We start from the raw sequence: 16,611 nt of genomic DNA on the forward strand, positions 1-16,611 counted from the left end.
GCAACTGGCTGCCCTTTGGAGATTGTTGATGAAGAAACACAATTTTTGTCATTTCCTAATAGTTGCTCCCCATGGGAGGCTCAGTGAAGAAAAGAGCTGGGCAGCCAGGCACACCCAGGACATCAGGCTTGGCCCTCAGTGGCTCCCGTCCCAGCCACACAGGGGATGTCATTCTATCCTGTGCCACAGTACATCTTAAAAGTGGCTTCGTTAGCTTGGTCTTTCGAATCACTTGCAAATAGAACTATAAGTATTAAATCTACAAATGCCAGGAGTCTCTCTCACATGTTCTCACCAAGTAGAGGGAGCAGTCTAGAGTAGTGGTTAAAAGTCCACATTCTCGAGTCTGACAAATTTGGGTTTTGAATCCAAGCTCTATTTTTTTGTAGCTGTGCAACCTTGGGAAAATTACTCACTCTTCCTGAGCCTCAAGTTTGTCATCTGTTAAATCAGGCTAATCATTATAGCCACTTCATGAGGCCATTGTGAGGATAAAATAATCCAATGTACATAAAGCATCAGGGACATTGGTAGGTGTGAGCTCTTCATTCATATTATTATTAGTAGGTTACAATTTCTGGGCAGGGACTATGCCTTATGTTCGCCTGAATCCCTAATGCAACCCTAAAACACAGTTAATTTATTTAAAAGCCTGGGCTTCTAAAGGAATGAGCTGTAGTTTTCCGAAAGGAAAAAAAAAAAGGCCTGTATAGTACAGGTCAAATAAGGTATGAGGTAATGAGAAATAATAAACCTTCTGCAGCCATCGAAAGCCTGCTTTGAGCACCTCAAATGCCCATAGTAATCAGCAGACCTATGAAAGGGAGAGAATTTCTCTCTGTTAAAAATAGTGGAAATATTATGCTCACTTGAGATCTCTGAGCTTTGCCCTGGAAGGTGAGACTAAATGGATTTGCTTGACCAGGAAAGAGCTGAGAGAATTTCATCTTCTCTCCATTCTTAAAACAAATCCTGCTTTGTCACCTCTTTTCTTCTGTCAGGAAATATCTCCGAGCTCTCTGGCAAACTCTTCACTGCAGCCAATCTTAGTTTTGAAGCTTTTACTGATCCAGATAATAGCTGAATGTCTGATCTCAGGAAGAACAAAGATTGAAGAGGAGGATCTCCAACATTTGGCACCAACAATTCCTTAACTTAAAAGTAGGGCCAGAACTAGTTACCAGAGAAAGAGGGTATGAGGACAGTCTAGTGTGGGCATAATATTCCCAAATAAGTAGCCTCTTCCTGCTTGAGATAGAGCTGTTGTTTTGCTAAGCAGTTGGTATAAGTAGTATTTGTAAAAGATATCCATTGCAGAGACTGTTATGTGAAAATAGATATGAGAAAAAAATTGTTTTGCATGCACTTTGGCAAGCACTTCCAACACGATGACTAGACTCTAAAGTCTCAATTAAAGAGTGTGATACAATACAAATTCTGGAAAGTACTGACCTCTACTAATCCTAATTGCTAAACTTTTTCTGGAACACTTTTCCCCTTTGCCCACTCTTGCTGTACCCCATTAGTTTCATTTAGAGTAATTTCCATAATTTATACTTTATATATAAAATATTTGTCCAGTTACTTAGAGCCACCACTTAGCGGGCTCTCTCTGTGCCACATTCTCACATTTAATTCTCGTAATGAATCTGTAAGCTAGGAGGTAGTAGTGTCCTCGTTTTAGAGATGAAGAATTTATGACTCAGAGAAGCTAAATGACTTGTAGAAGGCTACATGACTCATAGATGCAGCCAGAATTTAAACGTAGCTTGGCCTGACCTACTAAGCCCAAAGCCCTAAGTGCCTATACTTTACTGAGTCTCAGAAGAGAAGAGAAAAGCTCAGCTAACTGCAGAAGACAGTTCAGAGGCCAAGCCACAAGGACAGCTTGGGACTTAAACAAGAACACTGTGGATGCTACAAGAAGAGGACAAGCAAGCATCAAACATAGGGAATATAGAAGCAGGTAGCGGCTTCAACCAATTTGTAGGAATAAAAATAAATACCCAGGCAAAGAACAATCAGTGTTCAAAAGGAAACCACACTTTTTGTTCAATGTATTTGCTTTATAAATTATTATTTGTGTTTATGGATATGATCTATCATTTTTCATATACACTTCCTATGTTTTTCTAAAGTCTCAATTAAAGAGTGTGATACAGTACAAATTCTGGAAACTACTTAACCCCTACTAATCTTAATTGCTAAACTTTACTGGAACACTTTTCCCCTTTGCCCACTCTTGCTGTACCCTATTAGTTTCATTTAGAGTAATTTCTATAATTTATACTTTATATATAAAATATGTGTCCAGTTACTTATACATTGTTTCTCCTTCACGTACTAGGTTATAATCAACAGGAAGTGCCTTGCAGAAGGCATGGCATGTATTAGAAGCTTAAAATTAATTTTCTTGATTAAATGAGTGCTCTCTCAAGGATCCTATTTCCTTAATGATTGATAAATATTCTTTAATATTTTGTGAACTTAAATTCTTTTGTCAATTTAATTTGTTGTTGTGCGTATTCTCCCTTGTTTCTCATTTTCCTTTATATTTTTGTTTATGATGGATGTTTAAAGCTGAAAATAATTTAACATACAGTTGAGTTCATTTCTTTTTACACTGTGATTTATGAGATGTGTTTACCTTTCTGGTTTATCTTTTAATGGTTTCATATCATACTTTCAAGTCTTTAATGGCCTGCAATGTATTTTTATTATATGATGGAATTTGGAATTTAAATGGTATTATTTTTCCAAATAATCTATTTTACCGACACCTACTCTCAAATACTTTATATCTTCTACACATCTTTATGATTTTCAATTTATAATGTATTAATTTTATATATTAAAGCTTTGTCCTTTTTAACATAAATTAATATGTATGCTATTTGTTTACCTGTTAATCCTTTTAAGATTTCTTTATTTTAATTATTATTGTTTTATTACTGAAACTGCATTTTCTATTGTGTTCAAATGTCCTCTAAAACAAGGCCATTCTGTCACTGTTCTTTTTCCAAATTTTTTTTTCAAGCTTGCCTGATTTTCCTGCCCATGGAATTTTAAGACTTTATTAGGTTATATGTGCAGTCTGATCCGCAACAGTTTATGTCTTCAGTCCCCAAATCCCTGGGTGGTTTGCTGACACTGGGAACCACTTGTATGCCCATCTTGGTGACCCCATACTTCCTGAGCTCTGCACTTGACCTGTTGGCATTTCATTCCATGAGGACATTGCAGCACTGCCACTACCCACCCCCACTGCCTCCCCTATGTTTTGGGGAATTGCAGCTTCCAAAATAAGGTAGGAGCAGAGTCTGATGGAAATTAAAACCCCAGATGAACAGAGGGGCGTGGAATGGCATCTTTGATGGAAAATTTCAAGTGTAATCAGAACACACTTGAAAAGCCCTTAAATTACTTACTAATCTGACATATTTGCTTTTGTATACACAAATATATGCAGTAATATCTTAGTTTACGAGGGCTGCTGTATCAAAAACCACAGATGAGTTGGCTTAAACAACAGGAATTTAATGTCTCACTGTTTTGGAAGCTGGCAATCCAAAATCAAGGTGTCTGCAGGTCATGCTTTCTCTGAAGTCTGGGTGTGCTGGCAATGGCTTGCTGACCATCCATAACTCAGCCTCTGCCCCATCACGTGACCATCTCTCCCCATCAGTCTCCTCCTCCTAAGTCCAAATTTGCTCTGCTGATAAGGACTCCAATCTTATTGGATTAAAGCCCACCCTGATTCAGTTTGGCCTCACCTTAACTAAGAACATCCTCAGAGATCCTATTTACAAATGGTTTATATTGACAGGACTAGGATTTAGGATTTCAACGTGTTTTTGTGGGGACATGACTCAATCCATAACAAATAATACATATGTATGATGGCATACAATAATATATATAATATGCTATGTATAATAAAGAATACCCTCATCTAGGGGAATTAGAATTATCAGTACAATTGAAAATTTTATTTTGAATTTCCCTGACTCCCTCTCCTGAACTTATCCATTTTAATTTCTGTAACTCATATACATTTAGGAGACAGTTGTAGAGAGAGGCTTCCTGCTTCTTGGGTTGTTCTGTTTCTGGGTCTCTGATTTAGGAGGCAAAAAATGTGGAAATTATTTTTTAAATCTTTATACTTTCTTTCTGGTCATGGGTCTGCTGTTTTGCAAACAGAAACCATATGTCAGATGCAGATTTTGATTCTCGATTTCGTCCCACGGGACTTCTTTAATTCTGTCCCAGATTCTGGCAAAAGTTTTACCATCAACTTTTGTGTATTTTCATGTCTTTTTGTGTGTCTGCATTTTTCATTATAGTGGTGAGAAATGGAGATGCTGCTTCAGGTGCTGCTAGATTAATGCCATTTCACTAGAAGTCTCTAAACTACTACTTAGGTAAATATTTGTCTGAAGAATTGTGTCCCTGAAGTCTGTGACAGGATTGACTTCCAAATATGGAATTTCACAATAAACTGGTGTTTTAGGGATTGGATTGATTATACGGATTAATTCTTAGCAATCAGCAGCTTCCATATTTCACCCCACGTCCCTCTCTCACGTTAGATGTTTGTTTCTGTGTCTGGTGCTAAATGTTCACTCTGATTAGTCTAATTTCACCCCCCTACACATCAAGAGGAGAACATTCTCATCCCTTACTCCTTAGAGCTTGTGCCTCACACTGACTTAGTGAATCCCTCAGGAGAAAGGGTTTGGATGAGCCTTTGTGCCAACTGGGCCAACATATTGAGCCTTGAAGTCCTGCTGGAAATGCTTTCCTCCCAGTTTTTCAGTGAAGAGATGATAATCATAGCACTGCACTGTGGTGAACAAAAGAAAAATCCATTTGACAGTTACTACATCTGGTTATCTAAGAACTGTGCTAGAAGAGATCACTGAGATATGGTCCTTGTCTCCCAACCAAGCTATTTGCTTGGTTGGGAGACAACCAAGCAAATAGCTACACTATGGTGTGAAGAATTCTATAACAGGGGGATGAACAAAGTGACACCATGACACAGATGAGAGACAATTAATTCTCCCTGTTCACCAGTCAAAAGAATTAAACACAACATTCAAATGAACGAAACCCAATTCACCATTGTAGGAAATCAACAGGACAAAACTGTTGTGAGAAAATAAAAAGATCAGCAAGAGGAGCCATGGAGACAGTAGTGAACAATACAGAAAATAGTTTCTGGAAATCTGCATGGAAGAACTGAGTTTTGAAGGATGAATATGAATGCAGGCAAACTCATTCCCAGGTGGAGAGGTCAACATAAGCAAATCGTGTAGGCATGAAAATGCGTGTTTTGATATGGGAAGAGCGAATTGTCCATTGTGAGCTGTCGTGTGCATGGCTGGGAGTGCTGGAGGTGAATCTAAAGACTCGGAACAGACTTCTAAGCCATACTGCTGATTTTGAAACATGTCCTATGGGTGATACAGAGGTGATGATGCAGGAGAATGACATGGTCATATTTGTGTTGTAGAAAGAAAACTGGTGATAGAATAGGGGGTTGAGATCAAGGAAACTCTTGAGAATATTTTGTCCCTTCTAGCTAAATATATAGCTTGTCTCATATTGCTCTTTGCTTTGGGAGGAGGGTTAAGGCAGAAGAGGAACTAGAAAGTTAGAAGGAAGCTGTATTCGTTTCTTACGGCTGCCATGACAACATACTGCAAACTGGGTGGTATAAAACTTCACAAGTTTATTCTCTTGCAGTTCTGGAGGCTAGAAGTCCAAAATCAAGGTATTTGGCAGGGCTGTGTTCTCTCTGATACTCTAAGGGAGGATCCTGCTTTGCCTCTTTCTAACTTCTGGCGATTTCTGGTTGCTTGGCTTGTAGATGCGTCACTCCAACCCCTGCCTCCATCATCACGTAGCGTTGTCTATGCCTGTGTCCAAATTTCACTTGTCTTATAAGGATACAAGTCATATTGGATCTACAGCCCACTCTAATTCAACATGACCTCATCTTAACTAATTACATCTGTGAAGACCCTATTTCCAAAAACGGTCACATTCTAAGGTATCAGGTGAACATCAGTTTCAGGAGGAACACTACTCAATCCTTCAGTACAGTAGAGGAGCTAAAGGTGAGGACAGACAGAACTCTCTGGAGAAATGTATGTGAATCAAAAGTAGGATAGAAGGACTGAAAGCTCCGTTCCTCTTATCTCTATACCTTGTCTGGTCTATCAAGTCTGGAAACCATGAGCTACCTTCTGGGTACTGGTGCTTCCCTCTTGTTTGCCTCAGATGTCTGGGCTTGTCACAGAATCCTTTTTAATTGTAAAAACTTTTCTCATTGCCCTCCTGCCATGACCAACACCAGCTTCCTATTCAAACACTTGGCACTTAATCTAGGCCCTGGAGGAATTTTCTCTCTCTCTCTCTCTGATGATTGCTGCCCACAGATGTCCCTCCAAAAGCTCTCCTTTATCCTTACAAGCCCTGCTCAAAGCTTAACTGGGAAGGACAAAAGCCAAACTCTCAGCATAAATTTTAAGACCCCATTCTAACTGCCACCATGATTGCTCTCATTTCCTTCCTTTGGTCATAGTTTTTCTCCTACAAACCCCCTCAGAATGTTCACTTCTTACTCTGCACATATCAAAATCCTTTCAGTCTTTCAAAGAGCTCAAAGTTCAGTTCAACCTATTTCTCATTGCACGTTATCTCATGGGTAGGAATAGTCCAACTTCTTTCCGTTTGTACCAAGACATGAAACTTTACTAAGGAAGCTCTCCTTCTTTCTCTACAAATATTATTGGCCAAAATGCTTGGTAAGTTCTCAAAAATAGCCTAATGAGAGCATATTTAGTTCAACTCAACCAATATTCATTGCCCACCTAACATGTATAAGGCATTGTGCTAAACATTCTCAGGGTGTCCTGTCAAAGAATAAAAACGTCAAATACTTGCATTGGGGAAGAAGTGTTAACAAAAAAATGTATTCATTTGTTATGATTCATCATATGATTAAGAATTTGTGACTTTTCAAATAAGATAGTCTTTCTTCACTGAATGGCTAAGTCCTATAAGGAGATGAAATTGTGATAGAGGTTACATGAGTGTTTACATGGGAGACATTTTACATTCCATGGTAAGAGTCCAGGCTAAGTAGATATGGGACAGTAGATAAGACAGATAGGGGACTATACACTTAACCTTGGTTTATATATTGCTAATTATTCCAAGAATTTCCTTCCTCAAGGGTCTAGAAGAAGTTCAGGAGAATATGGTGTATCCATTTTCCAAACCATCCTTTTACAAACACCCGCAATGTGTTAAGGTTTCTTTGCTATTAATTTAAAAAGAAAGCAAAAGTAATTTCTTTCAATTATTTCACCTGAAAGAGGAAAGTTCATAAATCAGTTAATAACTTGATATTAAGAACTGGACTGCACCAGAGGGTCTGGCTGTAAGGAAGCAGACAAGACTGATAAAAACCTAAAACCAAAAATATGGTAGTGTCACCTGTGACATTTACACCAAGAACCATCTGCTCACGGGTACGCTAAGCAAAAATTACCAGGGAATCAGTTGTAAGGAATCAGTAGTCCCATCAGGCAGGAAGCACAGTTTTCCCAATAATGGGAATGTTCTCCTAGAGGCATTTGAATATCACAGGGAAAAACAAATAAAGGATTAAGCCCCATAAGAAAGCAATAGTACCCTATGTTGTAGTCTTTGCTCAATGCTTTCTAATTCTTCTTTTTCATATCTTTAAATACAGAATCCCCTTCACCTCCAACTGAGTTTAGAAAATTCATTGAGTTCTGATGCTGATGTCACTGCCTCAATCCTGACCATGAACAGCTGGTATAATTTTAGCTTGTTGCTGTGCCAGGAAGACTGGAACATCACCAACTTCCTCCTCCTCACCCACAAGAATTCCAAGTTCCACCTCAGGTCCATCGTCAACATCACCACCAACCTCTCCTCCTCCGAGAACCTCCCGAGCTCCCTGCAGGTCCAGCTTGAGAACATTAAGAACACCACCTCCACAGTGGTGATGTTTGGCTGCAACATGGATAGCATCCGGCGGGTTTTTGAAATCACCACCCGGTTTGGAGTAACGTCCTCCGAGCTTCGATGGGTGCTGGGGGATTCCCAGAATGTGGAGGAATTGAGGACAGAAGGTCTGCCCTTAGGGCTCATTGCTCACGGGAAAACGACACAGCCCGCCTTCGAATACTACGTCCAAGATGCGATGGAGCTGGTCGCCAGGGCTGTAGCCACAGCCACCATGATCCAGCCAGAACTTGCTCTCATTCCCAGCACGATGAACTGCCTGGATGTGGAGGCTACAAATCTCACTTCGGGGCAGTATTTGTCAAGGTAGGATGCCAGGCCTGGCTGGCCACCCCCTTCATAGGGCTTTCACGGGAATTAAGATTTCCTTATCTAACCCCTCTGCAGAAATCTTGACCCCGAGTAGCTTTAAACTCTAATAATATGCCTGGGGGATCTTCTAGTGTAATAAGGCTGATATCTCACGACTTGTCATCTCTAATTTGGCCTATAGATGAGCAAGAGCATGATGCAGTGGGGAACAGTCAGGCCTGCTTTTAAACCCTGGCTTAAGAACCGTGCATCCTAGACAAGTTACTTAAAAGCTCTGAGCCTGTTTCCTAATTAGTAAATTGAGATAATGTTGAATATCTTGATATTTTATAATAAAGATCATGTGACATTATATAGAAAAAGGACCTAATACCATGCTTGGCCGCTAGTAAATGTACAACAAATGTACCTTTCCCTGTGTACTCTTTCCCATACCAAGAGACTTGGGTAAATCTCTCTGAATCTATATACAAAAGAATAAGTAAATAAGTCAAGTGGGGAATGGACTTCTCTCTCTCTTCCCAGGCCTTCATGCTTACAGCAGTATAGTGCAGTGCTTAAAAGCTTGGAGTCTGGAGCAAACCAAACTTGAATTTTAGCTCTGCCGCTTACAACTTGTGTGGCTTGGTCTAACTTCTCTGAGCCTTATTTCCCTGTATGTAAAATGGATATAACAGTAGATCCTAGTCCCCAAGGAGATGTTGTGATTAGATAGCAATAGATGATGATGATGGTGAAGATGATAGATAGATAGATAGATGGATAGATAGATAGATAGATAGATAGATAGATAGATGATAGGTAGATAGAGAAAGAGAGAGATACATAGATAATAAAAAGATGATAGATGGAACTAAGAATTCTACAAAGACAATGGTGATGATGATGAAAATGACGATGATGATGATGATGATTTTGAGTTAGGGACCTTTCTTCTCCAGTTCCTCAACCTAATTCAGAAACTGGAATGAAAAAGCCCGTTTAACTTAAAGACTAACCCACCACATGGAAATGGTTTTCATGAATCCCTGAAAAAGGGAAATAACCTTAAAGAATACTTTATAAGGACCTGGATTTTCTTCTGAAAAGAGAGGGAACAGAGAAGAATCAGAGAATTATTGCTGTTTCGGAGGTGAAGGGTCACCTCTAAGCTAGGCCCTAATTTTAGCTCATCTATCTGTATGGAGGAGCACAAGGCAGCCTCATAGAGTCCTGCCTTTGGAAAAGACGTGAATGTTTAGTAAAGAGTCAGGGGAGCCTCAGAATTTTGCATTTAATTACATATATGGATTGGGAACCTACTCTTGTGCAAGACAACATGCTAAATGCTGCATATATGTCAGAATCGAAGAGTAGGCACAATCTAAAACTCCCTAAGCAATGTCATTAATAAAATAAAAGAATTCAAAATTCATTTGTTAGGGTTCTAGTAATGAAAGATTAGACGTCCTATCATCGTCTGAACTTTGTTATTCCCTGTATCGTATTTGAATTTCCACAAGATTAAGGTCTATGCGTATTTTATTTTACGGCAACTATCCAGATTTAATCAGTTCCTTTTGTAGGAGCACATAATTGAGGCTCAGAGTTTTATCTGGAACAAGAAATTTCTTCATTGCAACAAATGTATAGCCAAACCTTGATTTATACTTTTGAGTAGTCATTATTTTGGAAGGACAGTCAGAAGCAGCAGATGTAGGAAAAACCACTTGTGAAAGCTACATTGAGTTATTTAGCTTCTTTCTGTCTCATGTAAAAGGGTGAATGCTAGAAAAATGGCTCTGTTTGGATCCTAAAAGTATTTAGAAACTACAGGGAGGAATATTTGTTGGCTGACATTGCACGTACCTTAATAGTTCATTTTGTAAGATCAAAATGATCTGTTCAGCTCCTTGAGATTTAATTTGTATTAAAGTTATGTGCCTCCTTCTATAAAGATCCCATGGCACCTTGCAGGTGAAATTATTTGTTGGTGCTTAGCACAGTGTTTCATCATTATCTGTCTGTGTCTCTAACTTCTGAGCTAGAATATAAACTCCAATAAGCAGAGTCACTGTTATTCAGCCTAGCCCAATGCTTAGCAAAACACAGGCACTTAATAGATATTTATTGAAATTGGCCCAGAAAGAAAACGTTACACTATATTGACATCCCCTATCTGCTGCTGCAGAATAAAAATGGGTAGCTTATAAGTGAATAAAATGCTATCTAAATTTATAAGATACTATGTCGAGACCTAAATACTTACCATCTGGTTCTCTTCTTTTCCTTTTTTTTTTTTTTTTTTGTTTCTTTTTTGTGGAATGTTAGGTTAGCAGATAAGCCTCTGCCCCTGTGGCTATTTCTACATGTTGCTTATTCTACAGACTTTGAAAGTCATAAAAGAGGACTGTGGAGTTTGGAGATTGGCAGCAGTTCATAATGTATAAGGGTCAGTGACAATATTTTTGTCCCCATGGATGTGTTTGAGACATGTATAATACAGAAAATATAACTAGGACTTCAGAAAGTCCCTGAGGAATACACTCAAAGAGAAAGTTTCAAAGTGCTCGGCCAAGGGTCAAGGGAAATGGGCAAAACCCTGGAAGGAGACTTTATAATGAATTACCGAAAAGCTGCCTTCAGCCACCAAACTTCGGTGAATTTTTCATCATCCTTATTTATTGTGTTGAATACAGTTTTTCAGAAAGTTAGTTATTCTCAGTCCATAAGCCACATCGGCATAGAGTAATTTTCTTAATTGTTCCTAAATTTTGTGAGACTGACCCCACTGCCTCAGTGAATAGTGAAAGCTGTGAGGACAATGAGCCATGAACAGTGGATGTCAGGGTTATGCAAGCTTTTATTTCTCCCACAGTCATTTTCGGTTTGAGTGGACAGAATTGTTAACATTTTAGAATGCTAATGAGATCACCAAAAACATGGCATTTGCAGCACAGGCTTTTAGACTGGAAAAATCATTTTTCACGGCAGAATCCATAGATGTAATTACAGGTATAAGGCATTTTATCCTTCCCGGGTTCCCACGTGAGAGCAAACGGCCATCATGGCTAAATTCAGACACAACTATTTGGGGGCCAAGTTCATAGTGTGATCTTTAGCAGTTTAGCTGCAAGGTGTTTTATTCAGTGTTAAGCATTTGGGGCAATTATATTTGGTATGTTATTTTAATTCTGTCTCCATATACACATATGTATAGGTGTTTGTGTCCAGCCAATGATCATTTGTAAAACTAAGGTGCAGTAGACGAAACTGAAGACTTGAATCCTGCTACTTTGGAGCTGATGTTTTAGTATCTAAGGGCAAAAAGATAAGTAAATCTTTATCAAACAATGAGATAAATGATTTTTTAAAAAACAGAGCTATATTCAGATACACGAGAAAAATTATGAGCTCTTCTCAAAGAGCTAGTGATGAGGAATAAACACTGGAATTGGATCCTGATGAAGGAATGGGAGTTTTCTGATTTGCAGCAAGTTCAGAGGCATAGGAAATGGCATATGCAAATTCTCCAAGAGCCGAGAGAGATTTAGCACTGTTGGAACATCCGTTGCATGTGAAGAGGATTTGAGATGATTCTGGAAAAAGTAGTTAATTTGGTAGCATAGCACACAAGGCTTTTATGCCAGGCTGGGGCATTTACATTTTATAAGGATAGTGGATGTCAGCTGAATGGCAGAACATGAGCCATGACATATTTATAAAATCATAATCCTGTAATGAATTAACCAAATACAGTAATCCAGTATAAAAGCCTTACAAGTGATTTAAAGAAAAAAAACATTAGGATACAAAAATTATTTTGGTATCTCAAAATTGGTTTTAGCCTTGCCCACATTTACTCTCATTTTTCATTCTGAACAGGCGCTGGTGAGAGTACGTAGAAGTCTGAGGACTTATCTGCTGTTTTTAGGGTTAGTATATGCCATGGCTTTCTGTAGAAGGATGTAGGTGCTAATAAACCCATTGTTCCTGGGTTAGCCTTGACCTCGTCAAGGGCAGTTATCCTTTCTTTAAGAATTTCAAGAGTCTAGACACTAAGAGACAGCCTGTTTCTGTTAGTCCAAGACAGCCCTGATGCTTTGGTTTCGTTGGGGCAACATTCATTCTATTAGCGATTATTGTCTGGCATTAGCCAAGCTCCCTCCTCATTGGATCCTAAATAATGGACCAGTGTGCTAGAAACCCTTTCTCTTCCAAGACATGCTCATTTTTATGCTTACATAGCAAAGCGGTGCCAAGATTCACTGGCTTTTCATTAATGGTGAATGTTTTCTTCATTCATCCTGCACATATTATTGAGAACCTGTTATGATCCAGACATTGTGAGGCACTAGAAAGCTTCAAAAAGCAAAATAAAACAAAAAATACTGAAACAAATGTCCATTCAAATAACACATGGTAAAAATTATGATGCTTCCTGATTCATTCCTGGGCATTAGATGAGTTCCAGAAGAACTTGAGGCTTCATGGTATAATTCTAATTTTCGATATTCCTGTCCACCACCTCTGTAATTTACTGGCTTTGTAACTCTCGCAAGGTTATTGAAACTCTCTGAACTTTAATTTCCTAATCTATAAGGATTCCTACCTCAAAAAGTTAAGTGATGCCTAAAGGTATTCAGCTAGTACCTTACGGGGGAGATTTAAACCAGTTCATGTAAATCCAAGTTCCAAGTGCTTTCAGAATCAATATAAGCCTTTCTTAGTTGGAATCCTATTACTTTGTAATTTATATTCTGTCAGCCAAAAGCTATACAAATTAGGAAGCATGATTACCTGTGTATAAGCTTTCTTAACCTAAGGGCCTCCATGAGCCAAACTAGTTAGCCTGTGTGTTTCTACACATACATAAAAGAAATACAGTCATGTTGAACATGGAGCACAGGGGCTGGGTGCTGATGACATTGGCTCCCTGAAATCCCAAGGTGAACCCATTGCTTGTGGGTGACCTACTGTGTCCAGCTGTTAAACCTGGGTTAGCAGTCTTTGCTAGGGCTACGGAGGAGTTGTTACCTCTATAAAACACATGCCTTGATGTCATGAAACTCAGGGACCAAGACTTTAGGTCTGTGTTTCCAGATGTTTCCAATAGGAAACCTTGTCACTGGACTAATTAGACTGAAATCTTTTGAGCTTGCTCTTCCTCCTTGTCACTCAAATCATGCTAAGAGCCTACTCTGAAATTTATACTAAGTCAAGGGGCCCTCAAATAATGGACACTGGAAAATGTATATTCCCACAGCACCTTATTGTGATGAATACAGCTCAAATTGACTCAATCTAGAATCCCAAATACAGCAGGTTTTAAACTATGGAATCTTTCCAAATTAGTAGTTTCCAAATTTTCATTTGCCTGAGAGGAGATTGCGTTCCTTGTTGGCTTTTATGCTTGATATGCATCTACTGCAAAATTTGGAAATGTGTCAAAAAAAAAAAAAATATATGCACCTATGGAGGGCAGACTTGCAGCTCTACTCTGAATTACAGATCTCTCTCTCTTGGAGCCACTTCAATTTCTGGACCCTCAGTCCTAAGGAGGGATGTTTAGCTGGTAAATACTGCAGGAAACCTCCAGTGTCAAGGCCATGCCAAGGCAATTCTGGGAGCTGCCTGGGCTGGTTACTGGGCCCTGACCCAGGGAGCCAGGATGAATTAAATTAGGGTATTAGAGTGGATAGGAATGGTCCAAGTGGTGGACACAGACCGTAATTTTGAAGGAGAGTTAATGTCCATACCTAAAACCAAGGGGTAAGGACAAGATACAGATACTAAGTGGAAGAAGAAAACACAGAGAGGAAAAATGTGCCAGCATACCATTTGTGCCATGTGGAAGCAGGGGAAAAGAGAGCACCCTATCTGATTTCCTAATGTAGTGACACCCCTCACACACACCAAGAGCAAAACAGCCCAAAATGTGTATAAAATATGACCAAATCACATAGATCAACATTTTTCTCCTCTTGGGTTAAAGGTCAAGAAGGGCAGGAGGTCTCCTTCCATCTTATAGTTTTACTTATAACTAAACTTGTCAAATATTGGCAAAATGTAGACCTAAGTGATTCATGTATATATTTAATATATTATTAAATTTTCATTGCCCATTATCTGATAGAAATCTATTTTAAAAAATTCTCGTGTGTGGTTTCCAAAGATGATATAATCAATGATTCAGATGCATAGGACCCACTGTTCTAAGGTTGGATCCTTATCATCAGAGAGATTTCCTTTTGAATTCATTTCTATTTTTGATACTATTCATTATTCAGGGGAAAACGTATTAGGATTTTAATGCTTCAAACAATCTGTAATTGCAAATGCAAATGCTTCTCGCCTGATTGAGCCTCATTCTTAGGGCAAAGTGATGAAGAGCTCTTTACAAGATACTCTGATTTGGGCAGAAGAAATGCATTTAATTGTATTCACCCCACATACATTTACTGAGCAAGCTCCTCGGGCCAAGCAGCATGTTATACCTAAAGTTCAAAGATGACTCAACGTGGCAGACACATAGATGAATGCTGAGGACTCTTTCAGCTTGACAGCCTGCAGTGTGATAATACAGAACAGTCGGGGGAGGGAGGGTTTGTTCATTCCTAGCAGCAGCCCTGTGGAAGACACTGCTCTTGGTATGTGGAAATAAATGCCAAATGCCCTCAAGGAGAGTACTTGTCTAAAAAGTCACAGATAGGGGTAATCAACTGCCAAATACTTATGCTTCAAGGTACAAAAGAGGATTAGAGATGACAGCCAATGAGTTATTTTCCATTTGGCCTAAGAAATCATCTCCACTGAATGTTTAATTTGGAGAGCTGCCCCATGTGTAGAAAAGAAGCTCAAAGTAATGTCCTCTGACAAAATTGGACCATGGTAAACTCAGTGGCTAAGATGACCAAATTCATGTTAATGTAAAGGGGAGGCAGATATCATCAGGGGCTTCATCAGGGAAACAGGTTACAGAGTGAAAGTCGACTAATAACAACTGACCAGGCAAATAAAAAAAGTCACCCAGGGGTGTAGGAAAAGGGGAGATGGTAAAAAGGACATTGTTTTAGTTTGTTAAAGCTGCTGAAATGCTATATACCAGAAATGAGTTGGCATTTTTCCAATGGGGATTTATCAGTTTGCAAATTTACAGTTCTAAGGCCATGAAAATGGCCAAATTCAGGCATCAAGAGGTACATACCTTCTCTGAGGAGAAGCTGCTGGCATCTGGGGTCCCTCTGGCACATGAGAAGGCACATGGTGATGTCTGCTGGTCCTTCTATCCTGGGTTCTGGTTTCAATGGCTTTCTCCAAAATGCCTCTGAGCTTCTCTCTGGGCTTCTCTGCACTCTCTGAGTTTCCTCTGTCTTAGAGAACCCTCACAGAGGACTCGAGCAAGGGGATTAAGACCCACCTTGAATGGGCCGAGTCACATCTCCAAGTCAACAACCTGATCAAAAGGTCCTGCCCAACTACAGGTCTGCACCCATGGGAATGGATTAAAAGAGCATAAGCTTTTCTGGGGAATATAACAGATTAAAAACAGCACAGATTGAAAAATTAAAGGGAAATAAATAAGATGGATTTCAGAGGATGGGGGAGAGGGTGGCTCTAGAAAGTGGCAACAACAACAAAAATAGTTAAATTAACCAAAGATGGTCAAGAACTGATTTCAGACAAGATTTCTTACTGACAGGATAGGATATTAGCATTTCCTTTATATAAAGCCCACGAAAAGGAAAAAAGTGAAGGGAAAAGAGGAGAAAATACAGAAAAATAAAATAAGGAAAAGTAAATTAAAGAAATAATAGGATAACCATAGATTAACCCATGTGCCAGAAACCATAAACAACAATATAGAGTTTGAGGAAAAGACGATGTAAAATAAGAATAATTTAGAGAATAAGGGGAATTGAAAACAAGCTCGAAGGATTAAGAAAAATCACACATATGAATCAAGATACAAACAGATAATTTTTCAGACAACAGAAGAATTCTCTAAACATCATAAAACATCAGGATTGGGTGTAAGATTTCTAAAGGAGATAAGACTATTCAGAGAGAAAATGTGGAAGAGGGAATAATTTTGTTCTCTTCAATAATAAAGAGAAGAAGAAAACTACATTAAGGGTGAGTCTGCCAATTTGAATGTATTATGTCCCCCAAACGCCATTATCTTTGATGTAATCTTGTGTGGGCAGACATTATCAGCATTGATTAGATTTCTTTGAGTGTTTCTTTAGAGATGTG

At 38.9% G+C, this 16,611-nt stretch overlaps 1 protein-coding gene across 1 annotated transcript in view; it reads left to right on the top strand.

Annotated features, from left to right (window-relative positions):
- GRIN3A (glutamate ionotropic receptor NMDA type subunit 3A) overlaps positions 1-16,611 on the top strand; it is a 173,624-nt gene that overhangs the window by 40,630 nt on the left and 116,383 nt on the right. The window contains exon 2 of the mRNA XM_037798455.1: positions 7,766-8,370. Within this exon, the coding sequence (XP_037654383.1) occupies positions 7,766-8,370 (605 nt within the window). The remainder of the gene's footprint in view (positions 1-7,765; positions 8,371-16,611) is intronic.

Source organism: Choloepus didactylus, chromosome 10 (genome assembly GCF_015220235.1).
Source record: "Choloepus didactylus isolate mChoDid1 chromosome 10, mChoDid1.pri, whole genome shotgun sequence".
In the NCBI taxonomy this organism is placed as follows: Eukaryota; Metazoa; Chordata; class Mammalia; order Pilosa; family Megalonychidae; genus Choloepus; species Choloepus didactylus.